The following is a 17822-nucleotide window of genomic DNA, read 5'->3' on the forward strand; positions in this document are numbered from 1 at the left end:
TTTTCTGGGTGCTCTGTTTATCATCTCTTGAAGAAGTGTTCGCTGTCCACATCATTGATCTGTGTGTGTGTGTGTGTGTGTGAGTGCGTGCATCTGTACATGTGTGCACATGCTCTGTAGGATGTGTGGATTAGATGTGGAGCAGTCAGAATGAGGAAGTATCAGATGAGAGTTTATGTACTTTAGTGTTTTCTTGGTGATCCTTGTTTTACATTACTAGCGTGCAAAAAAGTGTTCAACAAAGTTGGCTTGCTGGAGTGTTGGGTTTGACTGGTGAAGAGGTTTAAAGGATGCGGTTGGTTTATGAGTTATTCTTCTCAGGTATCTTGGGTTTTAGTGTTGATCCATGCTGGATGGAGGGCATTGAAATATCTCAGTCAGTAGGTTTAGGGCATGTTGGTCAGGTTCTGAAACTGGGGAGAGCATTAAGGAGAGCAGGTATAGGGGAGTATGTTGATATTGATTAAGATCGAGCAAGTGCTGTGTATTTTTTTTTATGGATTGGAATTCATATGATGAGTACACATGCCTAGTAAATATTTTCTCATTTTTATGTATTTTTCTCTCATTTTCTAGTATGGTTTATAATCTTTATTTACAAGTCCATGTTTTTCATTGTTACAGGGAGAACAAGGAATCAACAGCCCTGCTCTTATCGAACCCATCAAACCTGATGAACGTATGTAATATTGGATCGTCTGTGCAACTTTCTTTACCTCCTGCCGGGTAACACCTGTTTATGTAGTTTTTAAGGTGGATGATTCTTATAAGGAGGGCCTCAGGCAATGGGCCTTCAGAGGTTCACCTGGCCTTACCTTTACCACAGTGATGTGGCTTGTGCTATTTTTGCAGTTGCTATTGCACATGTTTGGGATGGTATGAAGCTGTCCTCATGAATTATTTCAAATACAATTTACTTTTGTAGTTTTGACTGACTAAGGGTGGGGTATCTTCTGCCATTTGTTTTTCATGTAAAACTTTGTAGCACTGTACCACTATAATTTTCCACAGTGGAAGGCTAATAGTTTTGACAAAGCTCCATTGTGCAGAGTTATGGAGGATATCTTCATTGCAAAAATTGATGTGGTATTTTCACCATAGCATAGCTACCAAAGAAGTTGAATTTATTAAACCTTTAACAGTAGTGAAGATTTATTAGTAAGATTTCTATTTGTCTGGAACAGTTAATGACTAGTACACTGTGTTATGTTTCATTTAGCATATATATATACATATACATGTATGTTTTGTATGATCTAGTCAATAAAACTTTAACCTGAGGTGTGTGCTATTTGGTCGAACATTGCCATAATTGTTGTTGGGTTAAAACTGGAAAACCCATTGTCTGAGTTTTTGCTTGAGATAAAGTTTAAGAAAAGAACTTAAGGAGTCATATTTGCCACTTGATATCTTTACTACTGCTGATGCATAGCAAGTACAGTAGAACATTTTTTAACATGTAGTTCTGAGATACATTGCACTTCTATACCTTTGAGATTGTTTTATATAGCCTTTTCTCAAAGGCATCAGGTCATATTGCAAATGATGACATTTTATTTTGATGTGTCCATAATTGCCAGATTTACAATTTACCACAGTTTTGTAATAGCTGCAGGAACAAAGGAGCTTTACCCATTTCAAGTTAAAGAATAAGGTAATTGATTTAAGGAAAAGTCTTTGTATTAAGGCTGGGTTATACAAGACTTAGTATCTTAATGCATCACTCTAATTTTTTTGATAAGCTTAACCATTACATTGTTGGATATTTTTGATAAACAGATTGATGATTAGTTGAATGCTGATTATTGATTGAACATGACTTGTATTGATTCAGAAGTAAGATTGATGTGAATTAGTATGCTATTTGAACGCTATTTATTATATTTCATTTATTATACTTTACCGCCGTTTCCTGTGTCAGCGAGGTAGTGCTAGGAAACAAAGAAAGACCTATCCACACATATACACATAACTGTGCATATACATACATATACATATCAACATATACACGTCCAGATGGGAGGGAAGGTGAATGGAAACACTGCCCTGGAACTCGAATTTTATTCCAATGTTTCAATTACAGTCTTCATCAGGGAACTGATAGAAGTATAAGGACAACATATGATGATTAGGAGAAGAGATCATGACCAAGTTTTTCAGTGTATAGAAAACTGAAAGACAAAAATAATTTCATACACTCACTTTCTTCCCACAGTGGTAGTAAAATCAGGTATGATAATTGGATTTTTCTCGAGCTATAAAAATTTGCAGTTCAGAGTATACACAAGATGAATTTGAGTATATTACAAGATGTTTTTCAATAGTTAGGGTATCGTAAATGTTTAATTTTGGAACTAAAAATGAAAGTTATACAGATAATGGAGAGAAGAGATATTAATAAAGAGGTAGTAAGATCAAACAGTAGGTCAGAAGGTAAATACCTAATAATCCCTCACTCCAGAGCAGGTGGGGGTCATAAGACAAAAAAAAGATTCCTGGTAATCAGCCAGAAGTAGGTAGTCTGTTCCCCAGGTGTAAAGATAAGTGAGGTCTTCAGAGATAGGACAGGTAAGAGGATTAGTGAACTGAGTGTGGTATATACCATCCCATGTAATGAATGCCAGAAAAAGTACTTGGAGAATCTTCTAGAACTTAGACAGATATTAGACTACATAGATTATCAAATGCTCTGGTACAACATATTGATTAAGGCAATCATCTTCTAAACTGGGAGAATGCTAGTGTTGTTCATTGTCGAGTCAGCAACGCCTTGAGGAAATCTTTAGAGGCCATGCACATTTTCATGAAAGAATCAAGTAATGGAAAAGTAGGGTTTCAACTGGTCTAGGACAGCAGCAGAGGTAGCCAATACAGACTGGAGTTCCAGAAGAGGGAGGAGCCAATGAGCGAGAGCACAGTTTGACATGACATATCTCAGGTCGGCCTGAGTTTATAGAGTTTATATAAGCATGTTGTCCTTATAATTCTGCCAGTTCATTGATGAAGACTGTTGTCAAAATGGAATAAAATTTGAGGTCCAGGACTGTTTCCATTCACCTTCCCCTCCAATCTACGTTCTTCAAGGTGAACTTTGATATACACATATACATACACGGACATAAACATATGTACACATGTACATATTCATACTTGCTTTTCTTCATCCATTCCTGGAGCCATCCCGTCCCACAGGAAACAGTATCACCACCCCCTGCATTAGCGAGGTAGCACCAGGAAAACACACACACATACGCACACAAATAAAAGGCCACATTCGTTCTCTCTCAGTCAATCTTTATCTGTCATGTAATGCACCGAAACCACAGCTTCCTCTCCACGTCCAGGCCCCACAGACCTTTCCCTGGTTTTCCCCATCTGTTTCACATGCCCTGGTTCAGTCCATTGACAGCACATCGACCCCTTATACAACATCATTCCATTGTACTCTGTTCCTTGCACGACTCACCCTCTTGCATGTTCAGGCCCTGATCGCTCAAAATCTTTTTCACTCCATTCTTCCACCCCCAGTTTGGTCTCCAGCTTCTTGTTCCCTCCTCCTCTGACACATTTATCCTCTTTGTCAACTTTTCCTCATTTATTCGTTCCGTATGTCCAAACCATTTCAACACACCCTCTTCTGCTCTCTCAGCCACACACTTTTTGTTACCACACATCTCTCTTGCCTTTTCATTACTTACTTGATCAAACAACCTCACACCACATATTGTCCTCAAACATTTTTTTTTTTATATGTATTCGCCATCTCCCACAATAGCAAGGTAGTGCAAGGAACAAGATGAGGGAAAATATCTTCATTTGCCTGCCTTCTCTGTTCCTTATTTTGGAAAAGTAGATTTGGAAGGGAGGATTTCCAGACCCCCGTTCCCACCCCTTTTTGTCACCTGCGACATTCAGGGAATATGTAGGCTGTGTTCTTATTATCCCTAGCCCTAGGGATGATATATATGCATCAGAGGTGGAGGAAATAAGGAGAAGCAGGAGACCAAATTGGAGGTGGAAGGATGGAGTGAAAAAGATTTTGAGCGATTAGGGCTTGAACATACAGGAGGGTGAAAGGCGTGCAAGGAATAGAGTGAATTGGAACGATGTGGTATACCAGGGTTGACGTGCTGTCAATGGATTGAACCAGGGCATGTGAAGCGTCTGGGGTAAACCATGGAAAGTTCTGTGGGGCCTGGATGTGGAAAGGGAGCTGTGGTTTTGGTGCATTATTACATGACAGCTAGAGACTGAGTGTGAATGAATGGTGCCTTTGTTGTCTTTTCCTAGCGCTACATGAAATGACAACTCCCTCCCCTGCACATATGCGAGGTAGCGCCAGAAAAAAAGAAAACAAAGGCCACATTCATTCACACTCAGTCTCTAGCTGTCATGTATAATGCACCAAAACCGCAGCTCCCTTTCCAAATCCAGGCCCCACAAAACTTTCCATGGTTAACCCAAACGCTTCACATGCCTGGTTCAATCCATTGAAAGCACGTCGACCCAAGTATACCACATCGTTCCAATTCACTCTATTCCTTGCACGCCTTTCACCCTCCTGCATGTTCAGGCCCCGATCACTCAAAATCTTTTTCACTCCATCTTTCCACCTCCAATTTGGTCTCCCACTTCTCCTCGTTCCCTCCACCTCTGACACATATATCCTCTTTGTCAATCTTTCCTCACTCATTCTCTCCATGTGACCAAACCATTTCAAAACACCCTCTTCTGCTTTCTCAACCACACTCTTTTTATTACCACACATATATAAAATATGTACATATTCATACTTGCTTGCCGTCATCCATTCCGGACACCACCCCGCCCCATAGGAAGCAACACAAAAGCATGCAGGAAAAGAGAAAAATATCAAATACATATTTATATGTATTGCTGTATATGTATTGCTGTTATTAGAATTCATTTATGATGTATTTTCTCGGGATGTTAATTGTTGTAAATGGAAGTGATGCAGTAAGATGCTTGATTTTCCCCAGTATGTTATACTCTGTTTGTGTACTACACTACAGTTTTTTAATACTCTGTGTATGCAAGTAGGCCTCCAGTTTTGCTTAATGGAATAACAGATGACAAGGAAGTGGAATATATGGAACTATTTTTCTTCTTATTTTTAGCATATTCTTGTTTTTAATCATATAGATCAAGTAAGTTGAGAGAAATTTCCTCCTTCTGTTATCTTATTTAGTAATGGCTAATTTTCGAGATGCTTTTAAGTGGGTTTTGTTAACAAGAAACGTTCACATTATGATTAAGTTATTTTGTAATTAATCATATGTGTACTTAAGGAAAACCAGTAATAGAATTAGGAAGCTTTTGCTGATGATAAATACTCTTGATTCACAAAATCGAGGATTAGAATTTTGGATTTCTTTTATCTGTCTGGTGGAGCATTGCGTGTACAATAATACAAGGTGTAGCACTGCACTACCTTTGTCTTTGTTCAACCTCTGGTAACTGATGAATTATTAACATTGTAAATTGCTGGTGAACTGAATGGTGTGTCAGGAAGAAAAGAATATTTAACCTTTTTAGAGTTACCTTTGTTGTTGATATTTGCTGTTTAGATACCATTATTTTATGGAGCTTGTTTGATATGGAGTGTATTTTGTAACTCCTAATTTTTCTTTATTTGATTTTCAGTTTTGAGCAGTCTCTAGTTGGGATTTACAAAGATAGGTTTATTTTTATGGTTAGGGGCATTGATAATCCCTTAATATTGTGATAAATATTTAAAAAAATTTTATTACCTAGATGAACAAAATGCATCGGGTAATTACAGATATTTTGTTATGAAAAATTAGTTTTCACACAATAGATTGATTTTTGGATCCCGTTAATTTATCATTGGATATCTAAGAAATGTAAAAGCCCATCCTATAAGTTTCAATGATGAATGGGGTTGTTGAACTCTTTAAAAAACGTTATAACTGATTTGCGTGGTAGACTTGTTTTGGAGGAAAGCACAGTACTCAGAATTTCTCTCCAGTCTTGATCCAACCTGTTAATGCCCCTCTTGATTCGGTCCCACTCATGTTCATTGTATGAAAGAAGTTGCAGTAAGTACTTCATTGCTGTTGTTATTGTAGATTTAAACCTGCACATTCTGTTCTAGAGTAGTGAAATCTGGTGCACTGCGTCATCTGTTGATTGTGCAGCTTCATGTACCGTAATGTTGAATTGGGTGAAGAGAATACCTAGTTCAGGTACAAATATTTTTTAGATAAAATTTTCTCATTGTTAAGAGATCACTTCTTTTGTAGCGTTTTCTAGCATAGAAGATTCTGTAACCACAGATTCATTTTTTTTTCTACATTGGATCCCAGAATAGGAATATTGCGTTATTGCTGTGATAGCATAGGCATATGTGAGATAGTAACCAGTGCCCATAGACTCTTGTGAAAGAGCAATAATATGATTGTAAAGTTAGATAGAAGTGTAAAGTTCTGAATAGCAGCTGTTGAATTGTAGTTTGTTATTCATTGGTAAGTATCATCATGTGAGGTAGCTCTTTTTCATATCGACTTTTGCTCTGTGGTAGAAGCTATGACATACAAGTTTAAACACAATGCATTTGTGCGTATTTTCTCATTGAAATCTTATGAGATTACAGAAGTAATCAACAAAATGAAAACAAACCCTGCCACTGCTCCTCGATGTGGTAATGTGAGAAACCAGTAAGAATCTAAGATTTGAAGTTAAAAGACGTTGAATTGTTTTAGGTCACTTGATACAACTTAAAGTTAAGGGAAAAAAAATAAGCTATGAGTAAAATGTCTTGGTAAGCAAAAATGAAATAGTGATGGTTTCCTGAGGTTCATTTGTTATTAATATGCTTGGTTGGCATATGTGGTTAGATGAAATATGGTGACATTATCATTCATCTGTACAGTTGTATAAATCATTCACACTTTGACAGTTGACAAATTATATATATTTATTTTTCAAACATACTTGCCATTTCCTGCATTAGCGAGTCAATGTTCTATAACAGATGACCAAACCTTAGATTGGAAATCCCTTCACTTATTCCCCTTCTCTGTTCCTTCTTTTGGAAAAGTAAGAAATTTTGCAAATTCTTGTTTGTGCAGTATCAAAGAACAGTGCATAAAAGCTTCATATGAATACTTATGTGCACACCATATGGAGGTGAGGAATTGTTTATGTTTGGGACATGTAGTTACACAGATTGTTATATGGTCACTAGATTGGAAAAATACATTTCTGTGGAAATTTTTCATAGCGCGATAACATGATGGAAACTGGATACAGGCTAAGATTCAAAATTCCATGCTTCTAAGATCTTAAGATTCCCAAAATCTGTGGATCAGCTTATTCAGAATTACCACCCAAAAACATCATTTGTTTTTAAAGTCAGCCAAAGAAGGCGCTGGCAAAGAATGTGCCATTGTTGTTGCTATCAGTACTGATGATTGTAAGGGTCGATGCCATCCTCAGGTATTTTTGTCAAATTTACTTAAATTCTGCTTTTAAAATGTTATCCAAAAATGGTACAAGTGATGCTGCTGAGAGTATTTTTGTAAAGAGGAAGCATATTGTAGTTTCCTTCTTACTGATATTGGAAATATTCGTGGAATTAGAGAAAATAGTTATGGATGCATTACGTAAATGAGCCTAATGGTGTTGATATCGCAGATTTATTTTTTATTAAGAGGCTTTGTGAAAAGTTATAAAGATTTTGCTCTAAGAATGAATTTAATAAGTGCATTGCTGATTATAATACATGAAGCTGGAGAGAATGACCTTGCTAGAGTTTTGCTTGTGTGGATTGAGCAGTTGGCAATGAAGTTGTACCTAATTCTGAGTACTTCTGTGTGAGAAGGCCCAAGAGGTCCATAAGAAATTGAAAACTAGAGTCATGTGACTTTAGGTGGATGGTTGCATGAATTTGAATTGCCCTATGGCTTTTGCTACTTCAAAACATAAGATGAGAAGCTTTGGAGGCTGCTCTGAAGTATGATGACAAAGTTTTCTAAGTTCATGGAAGGAGAAAATCTAATTCCAGATCAGATTAGCAACACATATGAGACTAGACTTTTGGTGTTGCTTTTCAAGAAACATGGTTGTTGCACCCAGTGAATATTGTGTTAGATATGAGAGAAGTAAAAAGAAAGATTGTACTTGTGTGTGCAAACTTAGCTGGCATACATTTATAGTTTATTTGTGATCGGTAGGAGTGCTCATCTTGCCCCAAAAGGAGTACAGTTCTTCCCATGATTTACACAGGTAATAGATTGGCCTAGATTACCAGGCAACTGAACACAGGTTTGAAAATATTTTGTAGTGGAGGTGAGACAATGCTGTTCTAAAGTTGTAATTCTGCCTGGTTCAAAGATTCTCCTCCTCTTGGATTATTGTTCTGCTAGCTTTCTTGCTGACTTTTTTTATCTAGAAATATTTTTGCTCTATTTTTGCTTTCCAACTTTATGTCATTGATACAGCCCGTTGATCAATGAAAAATTGACATCTTGAAGTACATTTACAGGAAGGAAATGATTTTCCATGTGTTCATTAATGTACCATCTGCTTATGGGCTCTACACATTCATGAAAGGGCTCTGCATAAAGAATTACATTTATTTTGCACATATGTGGCAGCCAATGACAGAGCCGGCCCTATACACTCTCAAAGTAGAGACTTTGAGAGTGTATAGTGACTCTGAGATTGATGACTCCTTTGAAGGCATCAAAGTTTAAAGTGAGAATACAGAAGCAGCAGAATTATTTTATGCTAAGGATGTGAAAAGTGAGGTAATCAAAACTTGTATGGAGATGACATGACATGAAATGGATGAATGGCAAAGGTGAAACACTTGTAGTTTACTAGGTGATGGGTGAAGAGATTATCAGCTTTGTTATGCAGCCTGTGAAAGACAAACATGAGGATAGTGATAATGACTGAAGAAGCACAAACCACTATAAATAGGATGATTGCCATCAGGGAAGAATATATACAGTTCTTGGAGAAAAATACTTTGATAGATAGGCAAGAAATAAGAGTGTGATCTTGATCCAGGATATGTGTATCTAGGACAGACCGAATTTCCTTAAAGCTTATGACTGAAAAAAAATGGATATTGGCTTCAAAGTGTGACAGACTTCCCTGTTACCTATGCCTGATACTACCAAGCCAGAGCTTATCTTGGTTAACCCTCCTTGCACATTGTTACAAACTCCTGTAGTGGGTGAAATGCAAGACTTGCTCTTACTTACCTCAACCTCAGAGCAATTAACTGTGCAAGAACTTCTTCAGCCTCCAGACAGTTAACTGTGCAAGAACTGTTGAACTGGGCTTCAGAGTTTGGTAAACATATAAAAAGTACATATCCAACCCCCTGAACCAAGCTTGTCTTTTGACTAAGGTGTTGAGCCAAATCATATCCATAATGACTTCCTATGTGCACCAAGGCCCACTCTGAATAATATATAAGACCTGCATGCTACCTTAGCTGTTTCCTCACCCTTAACTCTTCATGATGCCAAGTTGGCTACTTTAGTTTACATTCTTGTATTACACCTTGAAATTTAACAGAGGGATTATGTGAGTTCTGTACAATGATTTTGGTATATGTTTATTAAATGCTCTGGTAAGGTTATGTATTTAAACCACAGTCTATAAGCCCATGTTTCCAAAATCCAAAAATATTGAAATTTACAAAAAGATTGCAGATTCTTGAATCTTGATCCATACTTGCACCTTTTTTGTGACATAATTGCTGCAACAAGTAAGGTAACTCTTACTGATTATTTTCTTTTATGTGGCACAAAGTTTGACACATGCTTGTCATATTCACACCAAGTGCCATGTGTGTTTACCCTTGCCTTGATTCCAGTTTTTTGTATCTAAAATTTTAGTTCTCTAGGTAAAGATAATTGCCAGAGCATTTCAATTATTCTTTTTTGCTTGTAACCACTAATTTTATGCACAGGTGCCATTGTTTTTATCATTGAAATGTGTAAAGGGTAAGGTATAAAGAATTATTGAAATCAGTGGAGACAAAGATAGCCAATGGCTCTAGGCGATGCACACACCCAAACTATAGATATGTGACTCAACCACAACTCAGTCAGGGATTAGAATGTCATCAGGCCATGTTTGGTTTAAATTGTATCTCATTAAACTACATCATCAAAGGATGAACCAAAGTTTACCCTTGGAGTGGTTATTTTTTTTATTTTTTATTTTGCTTTGTCGCTATCTCCCGCGTTTGCGAGGTAGTGCAAGGAAACAGACGAAAGAAATGGCCCAACCCACCCCTATAAACATGTATATACATGCACGTCCACACACGCAAATATTTTTTTTTTTTTTTTTTGCTTTGTCGCTGTCTCCCGCGTTTGCGAGGTAGCGCAAGGAAACAGACGAAAGAAATGGCCCAACCCACCCCCATACACATGTATATACATACGTCCACACACGCAAATATACATACCTACACAGCTTTCCATGGTTTACCCCAGACGCTTCACATGCCTTGATTCAATCCACTGACAGCACGTCAACCCCGGTATACCACATCGCTCCAATTCACTCTATTCCTTGCCCTCCTTTCACCCTCCTGCATGTTCAGGCCCCGATCACACAAAATCTTTTTCACTCCATCTTTCCACCTCCAATTTGGTCTCCCTCTTCTCCTCGTTCCCTCCACCTCTGACACATATATCCTCTTGGTCAATCTTTCCTCACTCATTCTCTCCATGTGACCAAACCATTTCAAAACACCCTCTTCTGCTCTCTCAACCACGCTCTTTTTATTTCCACACATCTCTCTTACCCTTACGTTACTTACTCGATCAAACCACCTCACACCACACATTGTCCTCAAACATCTCATTTCCAGCACATCCATCCTCCTGCGTCCAACTCTATCCATAGTCCACGCCTCGCAACCATACAACATTGTTGGAACCACTATTCCTTCAAATATACCCATTTTTGCTTTCCGAGATAATGTTCTCGACTTCCACACATTCTTCAAGGCTCCCAGAATTTTCGCCCCCTCCCCCACCCTATGATCCACTTCCACTCCCATGTTTCCATCCGCTGCCAGATCCACTCCCAGATATCTAAAACACTTCACTTCCTCCAGTTTTTCTCCATTCAAACTCACCTCCCAATTGACTTGACCCTCAACCCTACTGTACCTAATAACCTTGCTCTTATTCACATTTACTCTTAACTTTCTTCTTTCACACACTTTACCAAACTCAGTCACCAGCTTCTGCAGTTTCTCACATGAATCAGCCACCAGCGCTGTATCATCAGCGAACAACAACTGACTCACTTCCCAAGCTCTCTCATCCCCAACAGACTTCATCCTTGCCCCTCTTTCCAAAACTCTTGCATTCACCTCCCTAACAACCCCATCCATAAACAAATTAAACAACCATGGAGACATCACACACCCCTGCCGCAAACCTACATTCACTGAGAACCAATCACTTTCCTCTCAATGTACACATATATATACACACACAGACACATACATATATACCCATGCACACAGTTCACACTGTCTGCCTTTATTCATTCCCTTGCGAGGTAGCGCAAGGAAACAGACGAAAGAAATGGCTCAACGCACCCCCATACACATGTATATACATACGTCCACACATGCAAATATACATACCTACACAGCTTTCCATGGTTTACCCCAGACGCTTCACATGCCTTGATTCAATCCACTGACAGCACGTCAACCCCGGTATACCACATCGCTTCAATTCACTCTATTCCTTGCCCTCCTTTCACCCTCCTGCATGTTCAGGCCCCGATCACACAAAATCTTTTTCACTCCATCTTTCCACCTCCAATTTGGTCTCCCTCTTCTCCTATATATATATATATATATATATATATATATATATATATATATATATATATATATATTTATTTATTTATTTATTTATTATACTTTGTCGCTGTCTCCCGCGTTTGCGAGGTAGCGCAAGGAAACAGACGAAAGAAATGGCCCAACCCCCCCCCCATACACATGTATATACATACGTCCACACACGCAAATATACATACCTACACAGCTTTCCATGGCTTACCCCAGACGCTTCACATGCCTTGATTCAATCCACTGACAGCACGTCAACCCCGGTATACCACATCGCTCCAATTCACTCTATTCCTTGCCCTCCTTTCACCCTCCTGCATGTTCAGGCCCCGATCACACAAAATCTTTTTCACTCCATCTTTCCACCTCCAATTTGGTCTCCCTCTTCTCCTCGTTCCCTCCACCTCCGACACATATATCCTCTTGGTCAATCTTTCCTCACTCATCCTCTCCATGTGCCCAAACCACTTCAAAACACCCTCTTCTGCTCTCTCAACCACGCTCTTTTTATTTCCACACATCTCTCTTACCCTTACGTTACTCACTCGATCAAACCACCTCACACCACACATTGTCCTCAAACATCTCATTTCCAGCACATCCATCCTCCTGCGCACAACTCTATCCATAGCCCACGCCTCGCAACCATACAGCATTGTTGGAACCACTATTCCCTCAAACATACCCATTTTTGCTTTCCGAGATAATGTTCTCGACTTCCACACATTCTTCAAGGCTCCCAGAATTTTCGCCCCCTCCCCCACCCTATGATCCACTTCCACTTCCATGGTTCCATCCGCTGCCAGATCCACTCCCAGATATCTAAAACACTTCACTTCCTCCAGTTTTTCTCCATTCAAACTCACCTCCCAATTGACTTGACCCTCAACCCTACTGTACCTAATAACCTTGCTCTTATTCACATTTACTCTTAACTTTCTTCTTCCACACACTTTACCAAACTCAGTCACCAGCTTCTGCAGTTTCTCACATGAATCAGCCACCAGCGCTGTATCATCAGCGAACAACAACTGACTCACTTCCCAAGCTCTCTCATCCCCAACAGACTTCATACTTGCCCCTCTTTCCAAAACTCTTGCATTTCCCAACCTTCACTGAGAACCAATCACTTTCCTCTCTTCCTACACGTACACATGCCTTACATCCTCGATAAAAACTTTTCACTGCTTCTAACAACTTGCCTCCCACACCATATATTCTTAATACCTTCCACAGAGCATCTCTATCAACTCTATCATATGCCTTCTCTTCTTCTTCTATATATATATATATATATATATATATATTTATTTATTTATTATACTTTGTCGCTGTCTCCCGCGTTTGCGAGGTAGCGCAAGGAAACAGACGAAAGAAATGGCCCAACCCCCCCCCATACACATGTATATACATACGTCCACACACGCAAATATACATACCTACACAGCTTTCCATGGCTTACCCCAGACGCTTCACATGCCTTGATTCAATCCACTGACAGCACGTCAACCCCGGTATACCACATCGCTCCAATTCACTCTATTCCTTGCCCTCCTTTCACCCTCCTGCATGTTCAGGCCCCGATCACTCCCTAACAACCCCATCCATAAACAAATTAAACAACCATGGAGACATCACACACCCCTGCCGCAAACCTACATTCACTGAGAACCAATCACTTTCCTCTCTTCCTACACGTACACATGCCTTACATCCTCGATATATATATATGTATATATATTTTGTTCATGTTCATACTATTCGCTATTTCCCGCAATAGCGAGGTAGCGTTAAGAACAGAGGACTGGGCCTTTGAGGGAATATCCTCACCTGGACCTCTTCTCTGTTCCTTCTTTTGGAAAAAAAAAACGAGAGGGGAGGATTTCCAGCCCCCCGCTCCCTTCCCTTTTAGTCGCCTTCTACGACACGCAGGGAATACGTGGGAAGTATTCTTTCTCCCCTATCCCCAGGGGAGGGACAAATATATATATATATATATATATATATATATATATATATATATATATATATAAACGCGGGAGACAGTGACGAGGTATAAAAAAAAAAATATATATATATATTATTTTTTTTTTTTTTTTATTATACTTTGTCGCTGTCTCCCGCGTTTGCAAGGTAGCGCAAGGAAACAGACGAAAGAAATGGCCCAACCCCCCCCCATACACATGCATATACATACGTCCACACACGCAAATATACATACCTACACAGCTTTCCATGGTTTACCCCAGACGCTTCACATGCCTTGATTCAATCCACTGACAGCACGTCAACCCCGGTATACCACATCGCTCCAATTCACTCTATTCCTTGCCCTCCTTTCACCCTCCTGCATGTTCAGGCCCTGATCACACAAAATCTTTTTCACTCCATCTCCCCACCTCCAATTTGGTCTCCCTCTTCTCCTTGTTCCCTCCACCTCCGACACATATATCCTCTTGGTCAATCTTTCCTCACTCATCCTCTCCATGTGCCCAAACCACTTCAAAACACCCTTTTCTGCTCTCTCAACCACGCTCTTTTTATTTCCACACATCTCTCTTACCCTTACGTTACTCACTCGATCAAACCACCTCACACCACACATTGTCCTCAAACATCTCATTTCCAGCACATCCATCCTCCTGCGCACAACTCTATCTATCTGTGGACTGAATCAGGGCATTTGAAGCATCTGGGATAAACCATGGAAAGTTCTGTGGGACCTGTATGTGGATAGAGAGCTTTGGTGTCAGTGCATTACACATGACAGTTAGAGGATGGATATAAGCAATCTTCATCTGTTCTTGGTTTTACCTTTCTAATGCGGGAAATGGTGATCAGATATGAAAAGTGTGTGTGTGTGTTTTATTGGGCTACACCTACATTAGGTTACTTTGTGATTGAAAAGTTGCCTTTGACAAGGCTGTACTACTGGGAGTATGGTCTTGTCAGTTTAACTACATATTGCTGCCTGAAGAGTCCACATTTGCCTACTACTGGAAAAAGCACAGCTTCTTGAAAGAGGTTTTAGGTAACATGAGAATTCATTTTTAGAGAAGGTCCTGTAGTTAATGTAAAATGAAGTGATATTTGTACATACGTTAAGCTCCTGTTTATCTGGTGCTTGTTACAGCAACATTCTCGATACAAAGACACTCTTCAAAGTCTCCTTTATGGTTCTGTTCTCAGTGCAATGTAAACTAGTGGCAGCGGCAATCCAGATTTCATGTTGAATGAATAGTTCTCTGATGCTGAGACTGGGATCTTTTTGTGTACAGATCCTTAAATGGCATGCTGCCTGGACACTAGAGTTGAGTTTTAGTTTCTCTATGATTTATCCCCCCCTTTTTTTTTTTAGAAAATTTATATACAAATACCCCTCAAAATATCTGACAGATTCAGTGGTTCAAGCAATTTTCAACTGGAAGTGTGTCATGCTCAAATTTGAGCAGAAAATTGAGGTTTATGAGACTTGAAGGAATGTTACACCATTGTCATGTAATACAAAATAAGTTCATCCATTATATATGATAGAAGGAAGAATGATGAAAAGATATTGAAGTTCCATGCTGAGTTTCCAAAGAAAATCCTTGGAAAATAGAAAGAAACTGTGCAAGCCTAGAATACCCATTTAGGTAAGAGTGGGTTCAGCTGAAGCAATCTAAGTATGTTTATTGCACAACCTTTGTTGTATCCTAGATCATGAAATATTATGAAGTCTCTGAAGTTTATGTTGTGAAGGAAGAAATTTAAACTCTGGGATGTAAAATAGAAGTACTAAATGCCTTCAGTTTATACAATACAGTGAAATTACCGTATGAATGAAAAATTTCTAATAAACAACATGAAGTTTCTCTGATGGTAGGAGTGATATACCATATTCAGAAAGCAATTAATTCATCTGAAGCTCACAAATGAAATCCAACATGCTTGATTGGTGACTGGTGAATGCTGCACACTTATCTGTACAAACATTTCGTGCTGCATAATAGAAAAAGAATTGTAATAAACTGATGGATATCCCTAACCTTTTTTGCATAATTGATATTTGGCAGCAATATTCTATCTGTGGGACTCAAAAGATATGCCCAGCATAACTTGTATTTTTATATTTACCAACACCTCCTTGCTCTTGTGTCCGTGTTGATAGAAAAGAGTGAGTCCATGACAGTATAAGAAATATGTATGTCATTTATGCCAAATGAATGAATGACATGTTGAGTAACAAGGGAAGGAATTCTTATATGGCTGAATGAGTGTACATGGACATGTGTTTTAGCTAACTAAACACATATTTGATGTTGATTTGAGAAAAAATAGCATGTCGTTGGATATTGGAGACTTGTATGTTGACTCAACAGTCAATCACATGACTTGGATTAACACTAAATGCTGCAAAGCTGATAAGACAGCCATTGGCCATTCAGTCACTTTTCAGACACTCTACTCCCACTAGCATTAAGCTTGCAAAACAGCTGTTTTAGTTGTCTTGTTAATGTGCAGAATGAGAATGAGAGAAGAAAGATATGTATAGTATGGTGGTGTAATCTCTAGTGCTAGCACAACAGGCAGGCTGGGATGATGTCTTAAGTCTATGCACTACCATAACATAATCATTTTCTTCCAATGAGGACTTGAAAGTACTCAAATTATCTAGCAGTATGGAACATAACCCTGCGTACTGTGTAACAATAGATTTGATGAACACAAGTTTGATTTTTACACCGTCATCTAGGAGTGCATTTCCCATAAATCAAGGGACCACGTTACTCATGTTTAATGCTGTTCTACATTTTTCATGTCTGTAGTTAATTGTTCTGGCTTTAATTACAGTAATTTTTGTATTCAGGAGGATTATAAAAACCACATTATAATGGATAAACTGATTATCCAGCATAATATAGGTCCTGAAATTGATAGATTATCAAAAGTTTAGTGTATATATATTTATATAGCAGCATGTTACTTAGTTGATATATACACCTGGCTGTAATGCTGCCAGTTGTATAATTCGTCCTCCAATATAGCATGATACACACACATAATTATGCAATCCTTTATTATCCCAATAACATGTGTTGCATCATTTATATCCATGTGTACATATGAATTATATAAATATATATACATTACCTATGCATTTTCTGTTGGCTGGGCAGCACAAGTGATGGATTATCCTCCATGGCATTTTGAGAAAATGTGGGCAAAGGATGTGAAAACATTGTTTCAGTTGCCAGTCAGTAAGTTCAGCACTTACTGACCCACTACTATGCTGTTTACTACTACTACTATGAATTTATGATACACAAATGTACCTATCACCACCAAGTATGACTAAAATCTGCAACTGTCAAAAATAGTTTGTTCATCCTGTTTGGTTCACTGACCCTCTGTCAACCCAGATAAGGCACCAGTGTCCTGTTATGTGCTGCCTCATGATGTGGTGACTGGCTGAAACTTCACAAATAAACAGACTCGGTCAGGTGATGGCTGCCATTCATTTATTCCATTTTTCCCCATTTTTTGTTCACAGTTATTAGGTAATTTATGGACATGATATTGTCAAGATGTGTTCACTGTTAATAGGTAATTAATGAACATGATATTGTCAGGATGTTTAATGCATTATAATGCAGTGTTTTTGACAAATGTTTGTTAGTAACACTGAGCTACTTGGCATCCTTTTAGTCCTTACATTTATTGGCCATCACAGTTTGTTTGTTTTTATGAGTGTAGAATTTTCTTGAATAGTGCCTATGAGTTACCAATACTTTGCTGTCTAGCTTCCCTTTAAGTGCAGCTATTTACGTTTTTCATGCCTCCATAGAATTTCTCATCATTATGATTGTAAGGTGTGAGAAATTTGTTTTATTGAAGTCACAGTTATCATTCTTGAATACTTATTAATTTTTCTTCTTTTCCAGCACCCCTTTGCTCA

General features: G+C 38.5%; 1 protein-coding gene across 8 annotated transcripts in view; it reads left to right on the forward strand.

Annotated features, from left to right (window-relative positions):
• Positions 1–17822, forward strand: part of snama (something that sticks like glue) — a 301283-nt gene that overhangs the window by 99245 nt on the left and 184216 nt on the right. For all 8 annotated transcript variants that reach the window (XM_071664963.1, XM_071664959.1, XM_071664964.1 and 5 more), the window contains exon 4: positions 625–679. In XM_071664963.1, coding sequence (XP_071521064.1) covers positions 625–679 — 55 coding nt within the window. The remainder of the gene's footprint in view (positions 1–624; positions 680–17822) is intronic.

Source organism: Panulirus ornatus, chromosome 9, assembly GCF_036320965.1.
Source record: "Panulirus ornatus isolate Po-2019 chromosome 9, ASM3632096v1, whole genome shotgun sequence".
Lineage (NCBI taxonomy): Eukaryota > Metazoa > Arthropoda > Malacostraca > Decapoda > Palinuridae > Panulirus > Panulirus ornatus.